This window comes from Neoarius graeffei, chromosome 3 (genome assembly GCF_027579695.1).
Source record: "Neoarius graeffei isolate fNeoGra1 chromosome 3, fNeoGra1.pri, whole genome shotgun sequence".
NCBI lineage: Eukaryota > Metazoa > Chordata > Actinopteri > Siluriformes > Ariidae > Neoarius > Neoarius graeffei.
This window is the reverse complement of record NC_083571.1, coordinates 84,808,290-84,830,414: the sequence shown is the minus strand read 5'-3', so window position 1 is coordinate 84,830,414 and position 22,125 is coordinate 84,808,290. Positions and strand designations below refer to the sequence as shown.

Here is a 22,125-nt window from a genome sequence, read left to right as displayed (position 1 = left end):
ACTGAGGATCACGGCGAATTTCTGTTCAGCGATTTTCATGACCACTCGGCGTGTGACGTCATTCAAGACAAACAAACCGCTTGAGTTGAGTCCACTTCCGTTTACTTGCATTGCCGTTCGGCTTGAGTGCAGACGTGCGTTCGGGAATTTCCAAAGAAAAACCATGCCTCGTTGTTGTGCAGTGAACTGTAACAACGGGACTGGTTCAGGAAGTAGTTTTTAAGCTTTTCCTGAGAGAGGAGACGAGGCGGAGCGAGCGGGTTGGCTTTTTCCGAAACAGGAAACGAGGCGGAGAGAGTGGATTGTGCGCGTGAAACAAAATCAAGCAGTCAAAGAAGAAATGGAGCAGCAATGCTCAGGCAAAAAGGAGAAGATTGGAGGTAAACATTTTTACCTTTGCTTGCAATTGACAAGTCAAGAATCCTGAGGGATCCTGTGCGATCATTGTGGACATGAGACAAAGGGATATTTTCTTACTTGGAGTAGGCTATAAATAGTATAATGCTGCAGATGGCAGGCTAATGTGGCCTACTGGTGCACTGTCAAGTAATCGTTACCTATATCCACTAGGGAGGGCAGTTTAATTATTCTTCAAAAGGGTTCTTATTTAGTATTACGATGAAAGTAGGAATTTAATCGTAACTACCAGGATAAATTGTTTGGGTGCAAGTCTTGTTGAGGTCCGGGGTCACCGCGATCAGAGTCGGCCGAGTCGCTGTCCGATTCCGAGGCTGCACGGTTCAACCAGTGAGTCACATTCACCGACTGCTTCGCAACGGCCATAGGTTCATACATATATGGTTTCACCTCTCGATATTCAATTTGGAGAGTTCCTACTTCAAAATCGCTATCAGACATTTTACACAACCTCTCACAACCAAAGTCCGTACACGTGTGCTCGGTTCGCAAATAAAACACAGAACTGCTCCCAGTCTGTTTGCCTTGAATGACGTCACGACGACGGCCCCCTGGCGGTGAAAGTGCGCAGAAGTGAAATGTAAACAAACCTTCGGAACTTGCGCAAACCAGTATATTTTAACCGTTTTATTCAATTTTAGGGTGCAAATTAGACACCAGGAAGATTGAATTCGCTTTTTGGGTTGTTATTCTAGAAAATAAAGTTGATATTCTACGTTCCACCTCCGACCCTTGCCTATGACCTTTAAGGTGCATTGGTTTCAAAACATTTACCAATACAGTCTAATGTTTTGATATTTAAAAATATTTTTAAACAGGCATGGTAAGATTCAGCAATTCACACCTGTGCACGGCGTAAAAGTTCACGATGCGACTGTCCCATTTGGGAAAAAAAAAATAAATTTTTTTTTTTTTAAATGGGGCAGTCGCATCAAACTTTTACACCATGCACAGGTGTGAATTGCTGAATGTTACCATTCCTGTTATAAATTTTATAACATTTTTTAAAATTCATTTTTATATTATATATATAAAAAAATAAAAGTGCTGTCAAGCGATTAAAACATTTAATCGCGATTAATGTCGCGACTATCATAGTTAACTCGCGATTAATCGCAATTTAATCGCACATTTTTGTCACACGAAAAACCATTGTAATTCTCTTACCAGCATAAAAAAGTGAATGGGCTTGTTTTGTACCAATGTTTTTCTTATTGCAAAGCATAACACGTATTGACACAGCCACTGCAAACTGAAACCTCAGCTGAGCACCAGGGCTCTTCGTTCCGAGACTAACAAGAGAACCATGAGTGAAGTAATCTACTGCTTGAGTTAGTCTATCAGAGAGACAGGTTACACAGTGACGATAGGCTTGACATGCTTGATTATAATATAAAGTACACTATTATATTAACTAAGTTGTTCGTTGATAAATATTGCATTGAATCTGATCTTTACTGTTTCAGCTCACTTAACACATTTTGTACTTTTACACTTTCTGCCTGTTGATGCGTCGCGCTGTCCAATCAGAGGCGGCCAAATTTGCATATTACAGGAAGGATTTCTGGGATAGCATTGAGTTTACAGTTCAGAGGGATCTGGCTTCTTTAGACGCTGTCTTCTTAAAACTGAATAAATATTTAAAAAGAGCCAAATGAGCCAGTCTTTTGAACGGCTCTTTTCAAAGAACGGATCACAAAGATGCGGATCCCATCAAAGAGCCATAAATCCCATCTCTACTAGCGCACCCTGCCCGCGCTGGTTCTTTGAGGGAGGAGAGCAGAGGACTCTGGCTGTGTGGGGCGTGGCTAGCTGCTATCGTTTTTCTAAGCAAAGTCTCTGTTCCAAGTTCCTGGCAGTTTCAAAAGCTTATGAAAAACCTACATCATGTCACAGAGCATTAATCTCGTGATAAAAAAAATTATCGCCGTTAAAATTGAGTCAAGTTAACGTGTTAATAACGCGACATTTTTGACAGCACTAATATTTTTATTTATATATATATATATATATATATATATATATATATATATATATATATATATATATATATTATATATAAAATAAAAGCCCAATGCCTTTATTTAGGATGCAACCAATAATTTTTGGCCAACAATTTGAGTCCTCTCTGAACGGTTTCTCAAGCACCCTCATCACTGCTTCAGTGGCCAGTTCTTGTAAAGTCTCTCAGCCAAGTTTCATGCAAGTTGGAGGCGTATCCAGACAAGTCACAGATTATAATGGAGGTGGAAGAGATATCATATTGAATTGAACAGAATCATTCTTTTGCATCATGTCAACTCGCACATCACAACTGGGCGATTTATATTGTGTTGCATTAATAGCTGCTTCAAATAAATAACGTCAGATAGTTTGCAATGTGTTAAGATGTGCATTTCATCAGCCTACATGATCAGAGACATGTGTGAAGCCTTACGTTTCTTGACATCAGTGAGGACAGTGGAGCCAGCCACTTTATTCTCCCACAGTTCAGTTCCCAGAGTGCTGTGTGCCTGGGTTTTAGTAGAGAAGTCCACAGTTGCAGGGGGCAGAGGGGCCACAGCACCCTCTTGAGGCTGGGAGGTGGCAGTAGTCTGGGGCTGGGCAGAAAGACTGTGCTGCGAGACAGAGATTGATGATTGCGGTTGGGACTGATGAGGTGGCTGGGAGGAGGTCTGAGTCTGATGGGTGGAGGATGCAACCTGCTGCTGGGATGCTGTTGATGCCTGCTGCTGTTTTCTGGCAAACCGTGGAGGCAGCTTGGATCCACCTCCACCCCTGCCCTTTTCCCCTGAGCTCTTTTTACCCCAGTTCTAGAGAGGGGAAAGAAAGGAGGGGAAAAAAGTTTTATGACTTTAGCTCAATGGTTCCCAGTGTTGTAGTCGAGTCACTAAACCTCAAGTCTGAGTCCAGTCTCAAGTCTGAGTCAAGTCCGAGTCAAAGAAAATTTCAAGTTGAGTCCACTATTGATCAGAGTCGAGTCCGAGAACAGGACTCCAACCGCACCATTTGACAGTGGCTGCCGCTGCCTTTATGTGAAATTGTCTTTGCTACTGTGTTGGACTAACGTTACTGCTTGACTGCCCCATTTTAGTTAATAGGCTCCAGATAAAAAGCTTGTTCATTGCTCAGCAAGCCCTGCCCACCATCAACAAAGTAAACATGAGAGGGTTAATACTGGCTAGTTCATCAGTCAGCAAGCAAGCCCTGCTATCAACAGAGCAATGAACATGTTTCTTACTTCTCCGGGTGGAGTCCTACCAAATGACGATTGAAGTTCGAGGTTGTCCCCGTCATTTCCTTGATAATTATTCTACATATGGAACATACCGCAGTGCATTTTTTCCCACTGCACGAAAAGTCTGTATAAGCAAAGCAGACAATCCTAGGCGCTTCTCTCCAGACATTTTAGCGCCATTAATGTTAGTTTGTTCCTGAACATGACATATGAACAGGTGAATGTGCATTTTCTTTGTCAAGGGGTGCAAAGTATTCGGTCAGAGATTGTTGGGAGACTGATACAAGTGCAGAAGGTGTGTTTATTAATACAAGTGAAGACAGGTAAACAATCCAGAACGGCAGGCAAAATCGTAAAACAGGCAACAGGTCGAGCGAGGCACAAACAGGCTATTGTAGACTAGGCAGAATCAAAGACAAGAAACCAGGAAAACAAACAAGGAAATAAGGCTTGGTAATGTGTCAACACCACAACTCAATACTTTGCCAAGTAAATGTGTTTTCAGCCCTTACACACAGATTGCATCTTAAATCCTGTGCAAGTTGCTTACATCACACGTGAGAGTCCGCTTGGCATGCACACTGTCCGGAGCGCGCCAGAGAGTCTATCTGATGCACGTGCCAAGGAGCGCAGGTCTGACACACTTGCACGAAATTGGTATAAAAATGAATGAAGATATAAATTTCTTCTGCCAAATTATTATGGCACATTGCTGCCCCCCCCCCAAAAAAATCCTCGTCTCCAATTTAGGAGTCTGAATGCAGTTAATGCGCGAGCCCGAGTCCAAGTAATCAGTGCTCAAGTCCAAGTCAAGTCACAAGTCATTAAAATTAGGGCACGAGTCGGATTCAAGTGCTACAAGCCTGGTTCCTATTAAACCTTTCCAACTGACAATTTTTGGGCAAGAGTGCATGAATAATGACAATCAAGTGGTGTCATTCTTTACTTGGTTGCATAAACTGCAACACACAGTGGTGCTTGAAAGCTTTTGAACCCTTTAGAGTTTTCTATATTTCTGCATAAATATGGCCTAAAACATCATCAGATTTTCACACAAATCCTAAAAGTAGATAAAGAGAACCCAGTTAAACAAATAAGACAAAAATATTATACTTGGTCATTTATTTATTGAAGAAAATGATCCAATATTACATACCCGAGTGGCAAAAGTATGTGAACCTCTCGGATTAGCAGTCAATTTGAAGGTGAAAACACCTGACTTTAATTTCAATCAATGGGATGGCAGTCAGGTGTGAATGGGCACCCTGTTTTATTTAGAGAACAGGGATCTATCAAAGTCTGATCTTCACAACAGGTTTGTGGAAGTGTATCACAGCACAAACAAAGGAGATTTCTGAGGACCTCAGAAAAAGCGTTGTTGATGCTCATCAGGCTAGAAAAGGCTACAAAACCATCTCTTAAGGTCATTTAGACAGACTGTGTACAAATGGAGGAAATTCAAGACCACTGTTACCCTGCCCAGGAGTGGTCGACCAACAAAGATCACTCCAAGAGCAAAGCGTGTAATAATCGGCAAGGTCACAAAGGACCCCAGGGTAACTTCTAAACAACTACTGGCTAAATGTTAATGTTCATGAGTCCACCATCAGGAGAACACTGAACAACAATGGTGTGCATGGCAGGGTTGCAAGGAGAAAGCCACTGCTCTCCAAAAAGAACATTGCTGCTCGTCTGCAGTTTGCTGAAGATTACGTGGACAAGCCAGGAGGCTATTGGAAAAATGGTTTGTGGACAGATGAGACCAAAATAAAACTTTTTGGTTTAAATGAGAAGCGTTATGTTTGGAGAAAGGAAAACACTGCATTCCAGCACAAGAACCTTATCCCATCTGTGAAACATGGTGGTGGTAGTATCGTGGTTTGGGCCTGTTTTGCTGCTTCTGGGCCAGGACGGCTTGCCATCATTGATGGAACAATGAATTCTGAATTAAACCAGCAAATACTAAAGGAAAATGTCAGGACATTTGTCCATGAACTGAATCTCAAGAGAAGGTGGCTCATGCAGCAAGACAATGATCCTAAGCACACAAGCCATTCTACCAAAGAACGGTTAAAGAAGAATAAAAAAGTTAAATGTTTTGGAATGGCCAAGTCAAAGTCCTGACCTGAATCCAATCGAAATGTTGCGGAAGCGAGCAGTTCATGGTGGGTTTCCTCACAACATCCCAGAGCTGAAGCTGTTCTGTACGGAGGAATGGGCTACAATTCTTCCAAGCCAGTGTGCAGGACTGATCAACAGTTACCGGAAATATTTAGCTGCAGTTATTGCTGCACAAGGGGGTCACACCAGATACTAAAAGCAAAGGTTCACATACTTTTGCCACTCACATATGTAATATTGGAACATTTTCCTCAATAAATAAATGACCAAGTATCATATTTTTGTCTCATTTGTTTAACTGGGTTCTCTTTATCTACTTTTAGGACTTGTGTGAAAATCTGATGTTTTAGGTCATTTATGCAGAAATATAGAAAATTCTAAACTGCTCAAACTTTCAAGCACCACTGTAGATTCAGAAATTTGATAAAATGTAACCATTCATCCCATCAATGCAGACCTGTACAGTCTGCTCCTCCTTCTTTCTCCTTTCCTCATCCTGCAGACGTTTCTGCTGCTTTCGAGAGACAACCTCCGTAAAGCCATCATCGTTAGTGCTGGACTGTGGGTCTTCCAAGGTCGTCACCTCTGGATGATCATCAATGATGACCACACCTTTAAAGAATAAAAGTCACCAAAACAAGGTGGAATTAGCTACTGTGCAGCATCTTCAACTGCAAAGTTTAAAGGTAGAGCAGATGTGCCATCAAGCAGGATTTTGGGGACTCACTGGCATAGTTATTAAGGTCAAACTGGGATAATGCGTTCTCCTTCTCCTTAGGCTTCTTAACAATTTGCTTGGATTCCTCTTTCCGCCGGCCAGGTGCTGGCTCTTTACCGGACTTCTGACCTGCTCCAGTCTGGGCAGCATCGGCACTCTGAGCTGCAGCACTACAGAGAAAGTGTGAACATCAGTATGAAAACATTTAGAAGGAAATTCAAAGAAGTGTGCAACATGGTTAAGGTAAGGTCCTGAAGAGATGGTGTGCGCGTGGAGTAACTTTAGACTCTAGATTTTAAATGCAACAACTTTAAATTTCTTTTGAAATAGTCTAATGTTCCAGTAACATACTGAGATAGGCCTAGACATTCACTTCAAAAGCATGTAGGACAGCAACTCGACTATTTCAAACCTTCTCATACAGAGACAGAGGGTCAGACAGAGAGCAGTCTAAAAATATGAAGCACCATATTGGACACATACATAAATTACCTAATTGCCGGCATGCTACTGTCAAAGCTGGAGGTCAAATGAAGGTTTGTTATAAAGGCAGAATCCTACAGCTATTTCTATAACAGTGCCACTGTTTTTCCCCGTTCACAGAACATTTTGGGGAGATCACTGTTGTGAAATTTCTGGCCCCCTTGTATTTACAAATTCATTGTCCAATTTTTTGCATAATTGTAAAATAGTAACACTTCTACTGCTTTTTGAATGCTCCTTGGACTTACCCTTTAAAACCAGCCAGCCTTTTACGGTAGGCCGATTGCATATGCATCAGAATCAAATGTTCATTTTCCTATTGGATCACTTTCACCAGTCATTAAATGTATTCTATTGTCTGGCTAAATAACTGGCTCCAAAACATACCAACAAACTAGTCTAGCATTACATTGCTTTATTTGTTACCCCAGGTTTATTTGCGTTTACAAAATTGTAGTGAGCTATAAAATGATACTGTTGTTCAAAAATGTCAGGTTTAAGCAGCTATAAACCTTAGCTTTAACTAGACAAAGGGTATATGGATCGTCACACCCATACATCAAATGTATAGTTCTGGTAGGTACTGCCACAGATCAGTTTCTCCCAAGGGAAAAACTCTACTCATAAAACCACACTATACAAATGCATAACCTAGACAACTATATGAATAGATTAAATATCTAACTGTCTAGCCAATAAGGCACTCACCCTCTGCGTCCAGATTTGGCTCCCGAACCTCCTCTGCGCTCACCCTTGCCCCCTGCGTATCCTCTGCCAGACTTCGCGCCAGTGTTACCCCTGCGGTTTTGTCTGTCTCCTGGCCTTTGACTGGAGAAGCTCCTCTTGGCTACAGGAACTGCCTCCCGTTTTGGAGTTAGTCCTGCCTCAGCAGGAGACTTGTTCTGGCCTCCTGTAGATTGGGACAGGGCAGTTGAAGAGGAGGCTGTAACAGCAACTACAGCATCAAGCGCACCCTTTCGCTCTTCTCTTTCCCTTCTCTCATTAAAGTCACTACTTTCAGAAGCAGTTTCCCACTCCTCATTGGCCTGGTCTGAAGAGTTCTGATTAGACAAGTCCGGTGATTTGCTGCCAGCAGCAACCACTGTGGTAGTTCCTGTCTCAGGAAGTACCGCCTCTGATGCGTAAACCTCAGCGGAAGTGGTGGCAGTGGTAATAGATGCTGCAGTTGCAATAGCAGGACTTTCAGGGAGTGCAACATGCATTCCTGGGGCTTTGGACACCACTGCAGACACAGATTCAGACACTGGGGCAGGTGATTGTGTTGCCGCAACAGTTGCTGCTTCACCTGCTATGATAGCTGCTTCACGTTCTTTAAGTCTTCTAAAGCGTGGTGGTTTGTCTTGCCTAGGGGGCCTTGCTGGCCTTGGTCTCCGAGGTCTCTCTCTAGTGCTTTGGCCAGATTCTCTTATTTTCTTGCCTTCATGCTTAGGCAAGCGCTGCTCAGAGGCTGTACCATCCATGCGAGATACCTCTGCTTCTTCTGGCCTGAATGTCTCCATGGGTTTAGAGGGCCAGGGCAGGTTCTCTCTTGCCCCAGTCCGACGCATAGGAGCAGACCTGTTGGCAGCCCGGTCTCTCCCTCCACCTCTCCGGTTGTATAGCCCTCCTCTACCACGCCGTGTTGGTTCTCCCTTGGGAAGAAATCCTGGTTTAGGTCGACCCTCCTCTTCCCGAGGGCCAGATTTATCTGGTAGATGCCCAGGTCCGAACCCAGAGGCAGCTTTTGTGGGGGGACGAGATTCAGGTAGGTCACGGCGCAGAGGTCTACTAGGCTTAGCAGTGGGCTCACGATCAGAAGGTCCAGTGTCACTGGCAGACTCTCGGCCTTCGCTCTCAGAGTCTGTATCTGACCCTCTCCTGCGCCTGCGTTTGGGAAGCACTTCAAAATCTGAACTTTCGCTGCGAGTCTCGCTCTCCTCACGGCAGCGAAAACCTGTAGTCCCAGAGGTGCTCAGCAGATCAGGACGGGAGCGTGGCTCTCGGTACAGGTACTCCACACGCTCCACACGACTACGCCCACGGGTACCTCGTCCTCTTCCACTGTAGCTGCCTCGATAACTACGTCCACGCGAGTAGTATTCGCCCCGACCCCTCCCTTTGAAGTTTGCATCAGCAGGCCAGTCATGCTCCCTCTCCACTTCCCTGTCCCTTTCCCGTTCTCTCTCCCTCTCCCGCTCTTCTCTGCGGTTGGCTCTTGACAGGTTGGATTCTTTTCGAGAGGGTAGTTTGGGTTCAAGGCGTTTATCACTGGGTGGGGGTTTGCTTGGCTTTTCCTCCTGGGTGGTGGCAGCTGTTGTACCAATGGGTGCCTGAGGCTCTCTTGTTTTGAGACCAGGGACTGCTCCTTCTTCTGGTACAGACATGATCTCTTTTGTGCCCTCACTGGAAAACTTCTGGGAATCTGACATGGTGGATGAAGTGGTTGAGGGGTTTTTTAGAACTGCACCTTCTTTTTTAGATCGCTCTCCTCGCTCATGACGCTCTTCTTTCTCTCGCCTTTGCTCCCGCTCTTCCTTCATGTCTCGCAGTATGGGCTTCTTTATTGGCCCTGACCTCCTAACTGGCCTCTCGCCTCCAGCTTCTCTTCTCCCTCCGCGAGGCCCCCAGCGCAGCTCACCCTTCTGTTTACCAGGTGCTTGTAGAGGCAGCTTGTCTGCTTTGTGCATACCATCAGTAGCAGTAGGTGGAGTGGCACGGTTGTTTGTCACAGCCCCCTGGCCAAAGGGCTCCTTTCTAGAACTGTCCTCTAGTCGTTCTGCAGCTTCAGGGAGATCCACTACCTTCTGCACTATAGAAACTCCTTCAAACCTGGGCTCTTCCAATTTGAGAGAATGGCTTGACCCTTGAGAGATGGCCCTGTTCAGTACAGCCTGCCCAATGGCCTCAACCTCATCACCAGAGCGAGGGGCTACCTCAGGTTCAAAGGAAGAGATGACCGGGGGCCTGTCTGTATGCAGGAGACCTGGCACCTCTTCTGAAACATGGCTAAAGGTGGAGAGAGGCTCAGGGGAGTCTCTGAAAAAGTCACTCTTTCCCCTCATTTCCAGCGTGTTGTGCTCCTGAGGATACACAGATGATAGTCCTCTATCCAGGTCCAGATCAGCATCCAGCCTTACCATAGAGAGAGATAGTGTATATGAAACAGGAAGCTCATATTTGAAAACAAGTTTAATAGGTTTCCTTTTATACCTAGAGTGACTAACCAATTATCTATCCATCCATCCATCGAGAGCTTTAATGCAAATTCTATTTTGAAGATATCAAAACTAACCAGTATGACAAATTAAAGCTTTTCTTTCAAATCACCTTGGCTCCTTGCAGTTCTCCTGAACTTTAGATGGTGTTGCAGAAGTTAAAGTTTCAGTTTGAGGGTAAGGGTCAGAACCCCATACCATTCGAGGCTCACTGGTCATCCCATGCTCCCTTATTGGTCTGTGATCAAATGAATCTGAACCAGAACTACTATTATCAGTGGGCTCTCTGCGGACCAGCTGTTTCGGAGGCATCCTCCCTGTTAAGAAAAAGTTGAAATAATTGCTTAAGCACAATTACGTCAAAGAAACAGTCAATGGCTGTATCTGAAATCACTCATTCACTACTCCCCATCTAGGAAATTCTATATAGAGGACTATATAGTGGTAAAATGTGGGGGGGGGCACCCTTCGGACACTACTCCGCCGCACCGTTATTTACGTCGTCATTACTGTCGCATGATTAACATGCCAGATCAGTCGACTGGTAGGTTTTCAAAATAAATACATTATACCGTGTATATTTCCCACATTAATAAATACAAAGTACTTTGCATCTGCTGCATCTTAGTTCTTTTAAATTAAGGCTGAATACTTCTTTGCCACTGCCTTTTATTAAATCAAATTTGAGGCTTTTGATTAACTCCTCGCTCTGCACTGTAACTTTTATTCTTGTATTTTATTTGTCTTATTCTACGTTGGTTCATTTTCTATTCTCTTACTATTTTTAATTGTACTTCAATGTCTGTTTATAATGTGTTTCTTCCTCTGTCCATTCACCCCAACACACTTCCTTTCAGCGCGACCGCACTGCACGATGGTATACAGTATACTGCTTGATTAGTGATTGGTTGTACGCTACTTTTCACAGTGCATTGTAGGATACTAGGAGTCCACTATATATGGTGTAATAATGCACACTATACATTCAGACAGCACTACAAAATGGCACACTCACTATATAGAGGTTTTCGACGTGACGCCCCAGTGTCCACCATTTTGAAGGTCAAGCTAGCTAATGTCAACAACAGTAGCTAGTATGTTACTGTAGCAATGTTTACGTTCAGTCATTTGGATGACTGTTAAAACCTTTCAGTCTCAAGTTTTTCCTTTACTGTATTTACTAGTTTACTGAGCGAGCGCGCTAGCTCAGTAAACTAGTAAATACAGTAAAGGAAAAACTTGAGACTGAAAGGTTTTAAAAGTCATCCAAATGACTGAACGTAAACATTGCTACAGTAACATACCAGCTATGATGTTGTTGACATTAGCTAGTGCTAACAACTAGCTGCTAGTAAACTGCTACAACACAGACACCGACCCTAATAATACAGTTCTTGGTCATTGCCTGGTAACAGCAAATTTATAACGGGCCATGTCTCAACAGACTAAGAAGTTATTTCAATGACATTTAATAACATTTTGTTTATCCTGAGGACCGAAAGTAAATGAAAATGTGAACAAACCTTAGCTGTAATAAGATGGCGACCACCGGCTCCAGGGACGACCCACTGATGTAGGCATGTTACCCAGCCTGGTTTTTAACGACATAGGTATACAGATCATGTGGGCCGAAGTCAGGTAAAGACGAGGGCTTCGTGTACTTCCGTACGTCAGTGAACAATCCTGGTGGAAGCAGGTAAACGTCGTTCTCTAAGCCTGCTAACCTCAATTTTTGCAAATACCTCTCCCTCTGCTCGCCCTGTAAATGCCCTATGTCGCTGGATAGTGAAGGTGTTTTCTGCATCTCGCTCCTTTTTCTTTTATGTTTTTTCCCTGGTATTTCCCCACACGCCTGACTGCAGGTCAGGAAGATCACCCGCGCTGCAAAGCCAGAAAAAGATAGCCTGGTAACGTGTACGGATCACGTACACCAGCATCATTGATTTTCTGGTGAGATCGCTTCTTACTTGCGTCATCTAGGCCGGATAAAATACTCGACAATGAGACTTCGTCATGATCAACAGTGTATCGCTACCGGTAGTCACCATATTTGTGACCGTCAAAATGGCGCCGGCTACTTGTTGACATGGCAACGGTCACGTGGGTCGAAAACCTCTATAGTGAGTTATTTCAGACACGGAATGCATGCGAGTTTAATCCCAGCTCACCCCTGAAGGAATACCAAATATGTTTGTGTTTAAAAATAAAGTAGTGAAGTGGATAGGACATTAAAATTATGCATATTTAAGGAAACAAAAAAAGGAAAAAAAATCTCTTAGTGGGGAAAGAAAAATTTTTTTTTTTAGTAGGAAACTCAAGGTCGAATAATCTACCTGGATGCATGGGAGGCATATCCATAGGTGGGCGTCCAGACATTATACGTGGGTCCATATATGACTGCATCATCAGCCAGCGTGGGTCAAAACCCATGGAGGCCAGGTGTTGATGATGCGGACCCAAAGGCTGATAGAGAGAGCGATGCTGTGGGGGCACTGATCCCCCTGAGGGGGACACTGAGCCTCCACTGGTCTGTTGCTGCTGTTGCTGCCACTGCTGTTGCTTTAACTGCTCCTGAGACAAGAACATAACGCGCATCAAGAGACAGCCAAAGTTTTCCTTTGTGTGCACTATGTCCATTATCCTAGGTGGTTTCAGAGAAATCAAACACCCCTCCAGAGACACACTATACATAGATCATTAATTAACCCCTACAGATGTGACTTCCTTTTCAAGCATGCTTTACACAGTAATGTGAAATAATGGGGAAGCCATGGTTATGAAACAGATGATCATCTGCATGAGGAAAATACCTGCTGTCTTAGGAAGCGGGGTGGCAGAGATTTTTGGAACTGTTTGGAGTAACCAGAAGGGAGTGAAGGGCGAATTGTGGCCCCTACCTCACCCTCATTCTCCAGCTGCGGATGGGGCATATCCTCACCGACAGAATGATCAAGCCGAGGCATCTGAGGCTCCTCTACTGCAAAATAGTATACAGGAATGACTGTTAAAGAAATCTCACCAATTCATCCAACAATTATTCCTTTGGGTGGGGATTGATGTTTGATCACAAAGCTTGTGAACTGTGAAGTTTTTAAAACTATAATTTTCTAAAAGTTGTAGGTTATGTTCTGTTCTCAACGTATTAGCATTTGTATTACAACAAATGAGGTGACATTAAAGTGACAGAAACTAACCTACCCCTGAGGGATATAAATTCTTGAGCCCATTCTTACCTCTGCACTCTTCTGGGCTAAAGTAGTCTCTAATTGGTTGTCTTTCCACCTGTACCTCCTCAACTACTGCACCATCCAACTCAGATTCCTGCGATTCAGTAACAGTCCTGCGGGCAGGAGGGCTGGGTTGCCTGGTAACAAACTGTGGCTCCTCCTCCACACTTGGCTCTGGCCTGTCATGGGAAGGTATGGGCACAGATGGGAGGGGTTGTTGTGCAGGAGCAGCCTGAGTGGGTGAGGTTTCAGCAGGCAAACTAGGCACCATTTCAGCTTCTGGTTCATTGCTCTGGACAGGCGTAGTAGATTTTGCAACCTCTGGAGTAGCAGCAGGCCGTAATTTTTCATTGAGGCGTTTGAGTTTCTCAGCACAGGCGGCCAGCCTCTGCTCCTCCATGCGCCTTTCCTCTTCCTCACGCCGCCTCCGAGCGCGCTCCACAGCCTCGGAAAGTTCAGACTGTTTCTTACGTTTCTGTCGCCATGCCTCCGAGTCATCCTCAACAGTAGCATAGGCTGTGGAAGGTTTTGATAGACGAGCAGCACCACTGCCTGCAGATCGTCCAGCCTGTGTGAATAAAGAGCCTGCCATCAGCCTGGAAGTTACAATCTAATATTTCCAACAGCACAAATCTTGGTGTAATGCAACCGAGATGCTGTATGCCATATACAAGCCACAGAGGCATAACCAACATTTCTGAAAATTACCAAAAAAACGAAGTTGTTTGCCTTACCTGGTAGTCTTGGGATGGTCCCGTTTTGTTATATTGCGTTACACTGCCTGGAGAGGAAGCTCTAGGCTCTCCGCTGTCTGCCCATGAGTTTTTACCCTCACTTCTTTCATCTCCTTCTTTCCAACTCTCTGGGGCATCATTGTTGCGTGATCGTACACGTTCCACCTTATTTACCCACTCCCTGTATGCAAATAAGATTTAGAATTTAAGAACAGAATTTAAGTTTAATTTTTCCTGTCAAATACCATAAAATATGCTTGATATTTTCAGCTACGGGGCCTTTTAACATGACCTCATCGTAACTGCGGATTTGTTTACGCGGCCATTTTGCCTGGCAAGCTGTGTTTGACAACGACCAGCACAAGCTTATGCGAGTGACTAAGCCCAATTCCGCAAACATCTACAGATAAACTTGTAGACGCTACATCTAAAAGAACAACGCCAGAGACCTGTAGTGCTTTTGGATGTAATAGCAGATGTGGAGATGAGACTGTTTTAACTTTTCACCGCTTCCTGGAAAACCCGGAAAGATGAGAAAAACGGTGGAGCTGCAGTTAAATGGGAAGACTGAATGCCAACAAAGCATTCCCGTGTGTGTGGAGAACATATCAAGTTAGTATTAAAAAATACTTTATAGCTCAAGGCCATTCAGTTATTCACCAGAGCATTAGCAACGCAGTAGCTCTCACAGCCATACCATGAGAAACCAGACTCATTCATAATTAGCCAAGTTGTTCTTCATGAGAACATTTACATCTTCCAAACAAAACCCACTGAAAACTCAGGGAGGAGTGGCGAGTTTCCTCAAAGTTCGTTAACCAGTGAGTTATCATCATACAAGCATGCTAAACATATTGACAAACTTTATACTTTACACTTTCCCATGTGCCCACAGCCAAATATCATCGTTTTTAAATTACCTAAATTAGATTACTTGTCACCCTCCTCAGGTCACACCGGACTAGATGCTCTGAGAGCCCACTTCTGCATTCATTTAATTTAAAAAAAAAAAAAACCTGTTCACATGGTAACTGCATGATAACCACTTTCACTCATTCAGTTTCGATTGGTTTCTCTTTCGCCAAGATTTACATCATCTTAAATAGTACTTTCATAAACTACCATTATTGAATTTGTATTGTTTACAGTATTTACATTTCAAGTAACTACAGGAAAATTAATTTGTAACTTAATTTCACTTATTTAACTCCTGTTTATTGCACTTAACAGAATCAAAATGATTCCTAATAGGGATGAGTACAGCATTATCTGTAAACCATATGAATTATCTGTATCCGTACTTGGAGTGGGCGGGGCCTAACCCGGAAGTGGGTCTGGTTGTCTTGAAACGGGCGGGGCTTTAACCAGTATGTTATTTTAAGCATGCAATTGATATGGGTTGATCAGAAATTGTTATATTTATTGCTGATTAGAAAACCATTTACAGGACAGCATCAGCATTGAGCTTCAGATAAATGGTTTTGATCACGATAGCAAACGAACTATTTACAGAACAAGTTTTGCAACAATGAATACAACACGTGCGGTTGCAATTATGAAATGAAATGTAATGAACAAGAGTTTTCATACTCAACATAACTTTTTTTTAACTTTTAATTTTTTTTTTATGATCAGTGTGATTTTTTTTTGGGTTCTTTTTAATTTTTTTTATTTCCACACCAGGTGTGTGTGTGTGTGTGTGTGTGTGTGTGTGTGTGTGTGTAGCTTAATTTGTAATATTTATACCACTACAACCTAGAAAGTGTCAGACACTCAGTGCGTGAAGTAAAGAGTGACTGAGGTAGAGACAGAGAGCTGTTCTCTGTGTGAGTGAGCAGAGCGGTGTGTGTAGGGGAGGGGCGCTGTGACGCTGTGTGAGGATTTTCATTCAGTCCGAGCACAGATATTGACTCGTATTACCCGTATAATACTCGTACTCGGCAGAAGTGCTTTATCCGTACCGGATACTCGTTTCAGCCGAGTATCCGGCTCAACTCTAATTCCTAACATTGTGATGTAACATTTGCATTATGTAGATTTCATAAAATCAAAACTTGTTAAAAAGTATCCATTTTTTTCAGTTGTACATTTCATAATATTAATCTTCAGATTTGGCTGAATCTCATTTATCTTTGCTGTATATAGTAAAGATGTAGTCTGTGTAATAGGATTTGATTGCAGCAATCTATTTTGTTTTTGTCTTAAGTGCAATAGAAATTATAATTTACGGTTTCTGCTTTTATGACAGTAATTTGTAGATTTTATTGATAATTATAGCGATTTGTAAAGTTCTGATTAATGAATAAGCAAATTAAAAAAATGTTATAAAGTTTAAAAAAAAAAAAGTTAGTAAATGTGTTAAATGCCTAATAAAATATAATTCACACTTAAAGTTAATGCTTTCTTTCATTTCTTTTTAAGGCTCAACTACAGCTCCAGAAGTCACTAGACTGCACAAAAAAAAAAAATCAAAAAGTCGTATCTGGATTTGGGCTTTGGACATGATACATCTTATTAGACCAAATACTTGGCTAGACGAGCAGCACGTTTGTTATATATGCAAATGTAGACGAGCCTAAACAGCATAAAATAAGCTAGCTCTAGGCCCTAGCTTATTTATTACTATTAGAAATCCACGTTTGAGCTTACCTGCATCATAATGTGGTATTTCTCTTTATCAGGAATTTCCCATAACATTCCAGCATGTATGAAACCTGCCTCAAAATATTGGTAGGCATCTGTACCTTTAGCATCTACAGTGCATTCAGAATTTCCAAAAATACTAATAGTTCAGGATGTCAGTGTCCCAAATCTGGTAGCCGGTTTGCCGTACACTTTTCAAGTGGAATAAATACATTTGCGGGTAAATTAAAAAGCAGATTTGTCACATGTACACTAAAGCACAGCAAAACTCCTCCTCTGCATTTAATCCATCTGAAGACTGTCACATGCATACTCAAGCACAGTGAAATTCGTCCTCTGCATTTAACCCATCTGAAGCAGTGAACATGCATATGCGCGCGCGCACACAGAGCAGTGGGCAGCTATGCTACAATGCCCAGGGAGCAGTTGGGTGCAAGGTGCCTTGCTCAAGGGTACTTCAGCCCAAGGCCACCCCATGTTAACCAAACTGCATGTCTTTGAACAGAGAACACATGCATGTACACACATACCCAGAGCAGTGTGCAGAATAAATAATAAATACATTTGTGGGTAAATTATATGGCTTTGTGACGCCTGCATGTTTCAGCTTTTGGACGCAACACAATCTACTGGCATAATTTTTTTTAATCGTTTCAGAGGGATTGCACTGACTGCAGTCATCTCAATTTTCATTATTAATGGTCACAGCTATGTTTATTTGCTTGCCTGGCAACATGGCGGACACTGCGCGATCAAAAATCTGACGTCAGTGACAGGCCCCTATAGGATGAACGCACATAAAACTTAGTTACTTGCCTGCTACTATACTGGGGTGTAAGCAAATGTCAGTCTCTAACCGTATCAGTTTTGCGCTCAATATTTGTTGCCCGATTTTATATTTAGATTTCAACCTCAAGTGGGCAGTATCTATACCAGAAGTATTTTACCTGAACCCTGGAAAGTCACCCTGTTTTTTAATTCACAAAATTATACCACAAAACAATTGCATTCAACTCCTGAGCTAGATGCTCTGTAGCACTTTCTGGCAAGCTTTCTCTCAGGTGTTGAAGGTTGTTCAGCTTGTAGCAACTTGCCCGTTTCATCAGGTGTGCGTCAGGTAGCACGAAATTTACTTCTACTGTGTGTGAAACCAGTCACTGTACAACATGAACTCTAGATGGATAGCTCTTACTGCCTAGAAAGTATAGTCAATTTCTCTTATATTCCATTTCAGGACGACATCACTATTGAGGCTACGTTTTCCTATGTTGTATAAATTTCTCAGATTGTGTGCGTGGGGGCAGGCGCTAGCCAGAGGTTAAACATCCTGGTCATTCAACTATAGTCAGCAATATCTACATTCATTTTGGGCATAAAAGGTAATTCACAATTTATTTAAAAAAAAAAAAAGTTTATTAAACTAGCTCCTTGATAGAAATTAATTAATGCAACTATTACATGTTTAGCTAAATATATCAGCTCTCACCAGTTGTCTCCTTTCTCCTTGGCTGTATGATTATCCTCATCATCACTGAAGTTCAATTTCTCTGTGTAGTCAACTTCCATCTGGGCACCTGGGCGGGAGGGGAAGAACCAAGTGTTCAGCAAAGCATTGTGGACTTATAGTAAGGACAGATTACATAATTATTTTGACCATTTAATAGGATAGATTTGGCTTGAAGTGCTCCAACTTACCAGCCCAACCCTCATCAGCATCTGTGTCTAGATTGTCAAGCTCTTTCAGTTCAGAAGCACTAACAATTGAGGGTCGGTCTGGATCCTGTAGCCAGGACTGTGGAGGAGGCTGGGAAGGCCTTCCACTAGGCCTTGGACCTCTAGAGAAGAGAGGGGGGGAGGAAGAAGGAAAGGAAAAAAAAAAAAAAAAAAAGTATGCACAAGGAAGAAAGAACTCTCAGAAAGCTTTGGAGCAATTTCAAATGCAGTCTTATCTTCTGATAAATGAATGAGCAAAGAAAGTATTATTTATTTACTGCGGGAAAATGCTGAGGAACACAGGCAAAAGGTAGAGGCATTTTACCTCCTATTAACATTTTACCAACACTTGAGAAATTTAACTACAAATCAGTCCCATTTTGTTAAAAAGATATGGTCTGTTGCTTCGGTATTAAAACAAATCTACAATATTTAAGGCCTGGGTGGATTACTCACTTTGAGCCATCTTGCTGCCCAGGGTATCTGAAGTTTCCTTGTACAGGTGCATAAGACATACGAGAGTAGGCATGGAACATCTACACAACAGCAAGAATTATGAAGTTCATATTGACCACAATACAATGCAAGTCACTGCACATAAATTAGTAAAAAGGAATTGCCAGTTATTCTGTGTAGTTCATTATACAGTTTAATGTTTAAATAAATAAATGAACATTGATGATAAAATATAACCATTTAAGGTGATGTTTATGTAGTATGACGCTAGTTAAGAGCATACATTAGTACAGGCCAGCCAGACCAGAACTGTTCAAATATCAATGATGCTTTCATGTGTTCTGGCTCCACTTGGAACTCTACCAAGGTTCGACTGTACTGAGAAAGCAATCCAATCCTGAACTGAACCAAACATGCCATGTATTTTTGGTTGTGGACAGCTTTCTTCTTCTGCATATGTGAACTACAAAACTGAGCCACAAAATGAGAAAGCGCAGAGCCAAGTGCTACAGAAATACAATCTGTTCTAGAGCTTTGGACTAAACCCCAAAATAAATAAGTAAATGAATAAATAAATCTCTCTTTCATTTTTATTTTATATCATATACACTTTTTTTTGCTGTAAATAATATACAAAATGATTTACACTATGTGTAGTAATACATTATACAAGTCTCCATGGAATCTGTGCTCAAGTGACTTGTGATTTCCAAATGCACTTGGCAAAGGCATGTTTACTCTTTGTTGTGGTGTATTTCTAACCAATTTCATCCCCATGTACCAATCAGCAGCTTTTAAGCCCCAACAAACCAAAAGTATGCATTTCAGTCTGATTTGGACTCAGGAACCAGACTACTAGGTGTGAAAGCACCACAAGTTACTTTAGGTTAAGATACCTACAGCACCAATACACAACACCCACACAAATGGCCCTTTTCCACTACCCTTTTTCAGCTCACTTCAGCTCGCTTCAGCTCACTTCAGCCCGACACGGCTCGCGTTTCGACTACCAAAAACCAGCACGACTCAGCTCGCTTCAGCCCTGCTTAGCCCCTAAAACTCGCACCGTTTTGGAGTGGGGCTGAAGCGAGCCAAACCGTGCCGAGTGAGTCTGGGGGTGTGAGCAGACACTCCCCTGTGCACTGATTGGTGAGGAGGCGTGTCCTCACATGCCCACACACGCCCCGCGAGCACGCTGGGATCTGTAAACACCGCAAACCCGGAAGAATAATAATTACGAATTACGAGAATTTCTGAAGCCTTATGCGCCTCGCCTCATCTATACGCTCTTGCCAGTATCTGTTGGCGTTGTCGGTGACAACAAGCCACAGCACCAAGACCAGCAACACTAACGACTCCATGTCCTCCATGTTTATTGTTTACTATCCGGGTCGTGAGACTACCGCTTAAAAGCTCACTGAATCAGTGACATACAGAGCATCGTGGACGAGTTCGCGGAGCGCAAGGCTCGTCGTATGCCCTTCAAATAATGCGCGCAGTAGGCTATTGATGTTTTATTATGAGCCATGTACAGTATGTCGCCGAATGTTTTTTTGTTTGAGTTACATGTTCGTTTGAAGGACTTAATGTACAAAATAACATAGTTGCACCCCGTAGTGTTGAAATTGGTAAACAGAGTGCATTCAGTGAGGTTTGCACCGCCCTCCTTTTATTTCTGACTCTTCCTGTCACCGTTGCAACCTCTGAGCGCTCATTCGTATGCCCTTCAAATAATGTGCGCAGTATAGGCTATTGATGTTTTATTATGAGCCATGTACAGTATCCTAATGTTTTTTGTTTCTGAGTTTCATGTTCGTTTGAAGGACTTGATGTACTAAATAACATAGTTGCACCCGGTAGTGTTGAAATTGGTAAACACCGCAGTTGCGGACATTTTGTAGCCTAAAATGATGTTATGATAAGCTTTAATAAAGGGCCCGGTCATTTGCCCCGCCCCCGGCCCGGCTCTGACTTGTTCCGCCACTGTCACTGATGTCACTGTTTGCGCTGCTTAACGACATCACGTGACGTCCACCCACTTTCGCTAACTCCACCCAATGTGTCCACCCACTTCCAGCCAGCACGGTTCAGCGCGGTTGTAGTCGAAATGCAACTCCAACAGCCCCGCTCAGCTCGACTCGGCACGGCACGGCTCAGCCGCGTTTGTAGTGGAAAAGCGGCAAAAGATACAAATCCATCATACATTTCTTCTTTCAAATGCTACTGCTGGGTTCAGTAACTAACATTTAATATTAATGCAAACCAGGGTACTCAATCTGATGGTCAATTTGGGGGGGGGGGGGGGGGGGGAGAGATTGCTACAATTAACGAGTGGCCATTTGTAATGTCGGAGTTAAACTATAAAAAGGGATGTTCTGATGCTCAAAGCAACTTATGGTGCTTCCTTCTTTTATTTTACTAGAATATTGAATGACTTACATAAGGTGGCATCATGCCTCTAAACTGAGCATGGAACTGAGAGGGGTCTCCTCCAGGTGCCTGCTGTCCACCATTGAGTTTGTGCTGGGGGGCTGGAGCGGGAAGCTTGTCTTTGGTGTCTCTCTTCTCCCTGCTTTCCCCAGTGGAGGATTTTCCTGCCACATCCGTATCCCCTGTTGGGGAAGGAGTGCCACGACCCTGTCCTACCTCCTCAGGAGCCTTACTATCCATCTCAGAAGGGCTGGGAGCCACAATCAGGTTTCTACCCCCACCTTCCCGCCAGCTCCCGACATCTGCACAGAGAGGAAAACGGAGGAAGAGAGAAATACCAATTAAGGGAAAAGAAATGGAAGGCACTGTGTTTTAACATTCATGTTTAAACATACAACAAAACTTTCATCACAATCAGGAAGGACTTTTTCTTACTTTGAGGTCTGAGACTGGGGCCCGGTCCATAAGGCTCTTCCTCCTGCTCACCTGATTTCTCTGCCTCACCTGCTGCTTGCAGACTGGGGAACTCTTGATGGAATTGGCTGCTTACCCTTGGAGCTCCTAAATGGACAGAGAACACCACTTCCATTTAATTCACAGGGTCAAATCACATCTGTGGTCAGAAAGAGTATACATAATCATTTTTACACGTCTTCAGCAAGAAATACAAAGAACCATTTGACAGGTTTCTGTGCACTGAATAGGAAAAATATTAATCAGCATTCTATAG

At 42.9% G+C, this 22,125-nt stretch overlaps 1 protein-coding gene across 1 annotated transcript in view; it reads right to left on the bottom strand.

The window, feature by feature from the left end:
• Positions 1 to 22,125, bottom strand: part of prrc2c (proline-rich coiled-coil 2C) — a 49,600-nt gene that overhangs the window by 13,910 nt on the left and 13,565 nt on the right. Inside the window, exons 5-18 of the mRNA XM_060917551.1 lie at positions 21,831 to 21,956; positions 21,405 to 21,697; positions 18,966 to 19,045; positions 18,492 to 18,631; positions 18,283 to 18,370; positions 14,154 to 14,334; positions 13,426 to 13,987; positions 13,003 to 13,169; positions 12,526 to 12,763; positions 10,305 to 10,509; positions 7,686 to 10,109; positions 6,504 to 6,664; positions 6,234 to 6,388; positions 2,855 to 3,230 (exon numbers count right to left, since the gene is read on the bottom strand). Of these exons, the coding sequence (XP_060773534.1) occupies positions 2,855 to 3,230; positions 6,234 to 6,388; positions 6,504 to 6,664; positions 7,686 to 10,109; positions 10,305 to 10,509; positions 12,526 to 12,763; positions 13,003 to 13,169; positions 13,426 to 13,987; positions 14,154 to 14,334; positions 18,283 to 18,370; positions 18,492 to 18,631; positions 18,966 to 19,045; positions 21,405 to 21,697; positions 21,831 to 21,956 (5,196 nt within the window). The remainder of the gene's footprint in view (positions 1 to 2,854; positions 3,231 to 6,233; positions 6,389 to 6,503; positions 6,665 to 7,685; positions 10,110 to 10,304; positions 10,510 to 12,525; positions 12,764 to 13,002; positions 13,170 to 13,425; positions 13,988 to 14,153; positions 14,335 to 18,282; positions 18,371 to 18,491; positions 18,632 to 18,965; positions 19,046 to 21,404; positions 21,698 to 21,830; positions 21,957 to 22,125) is intronic.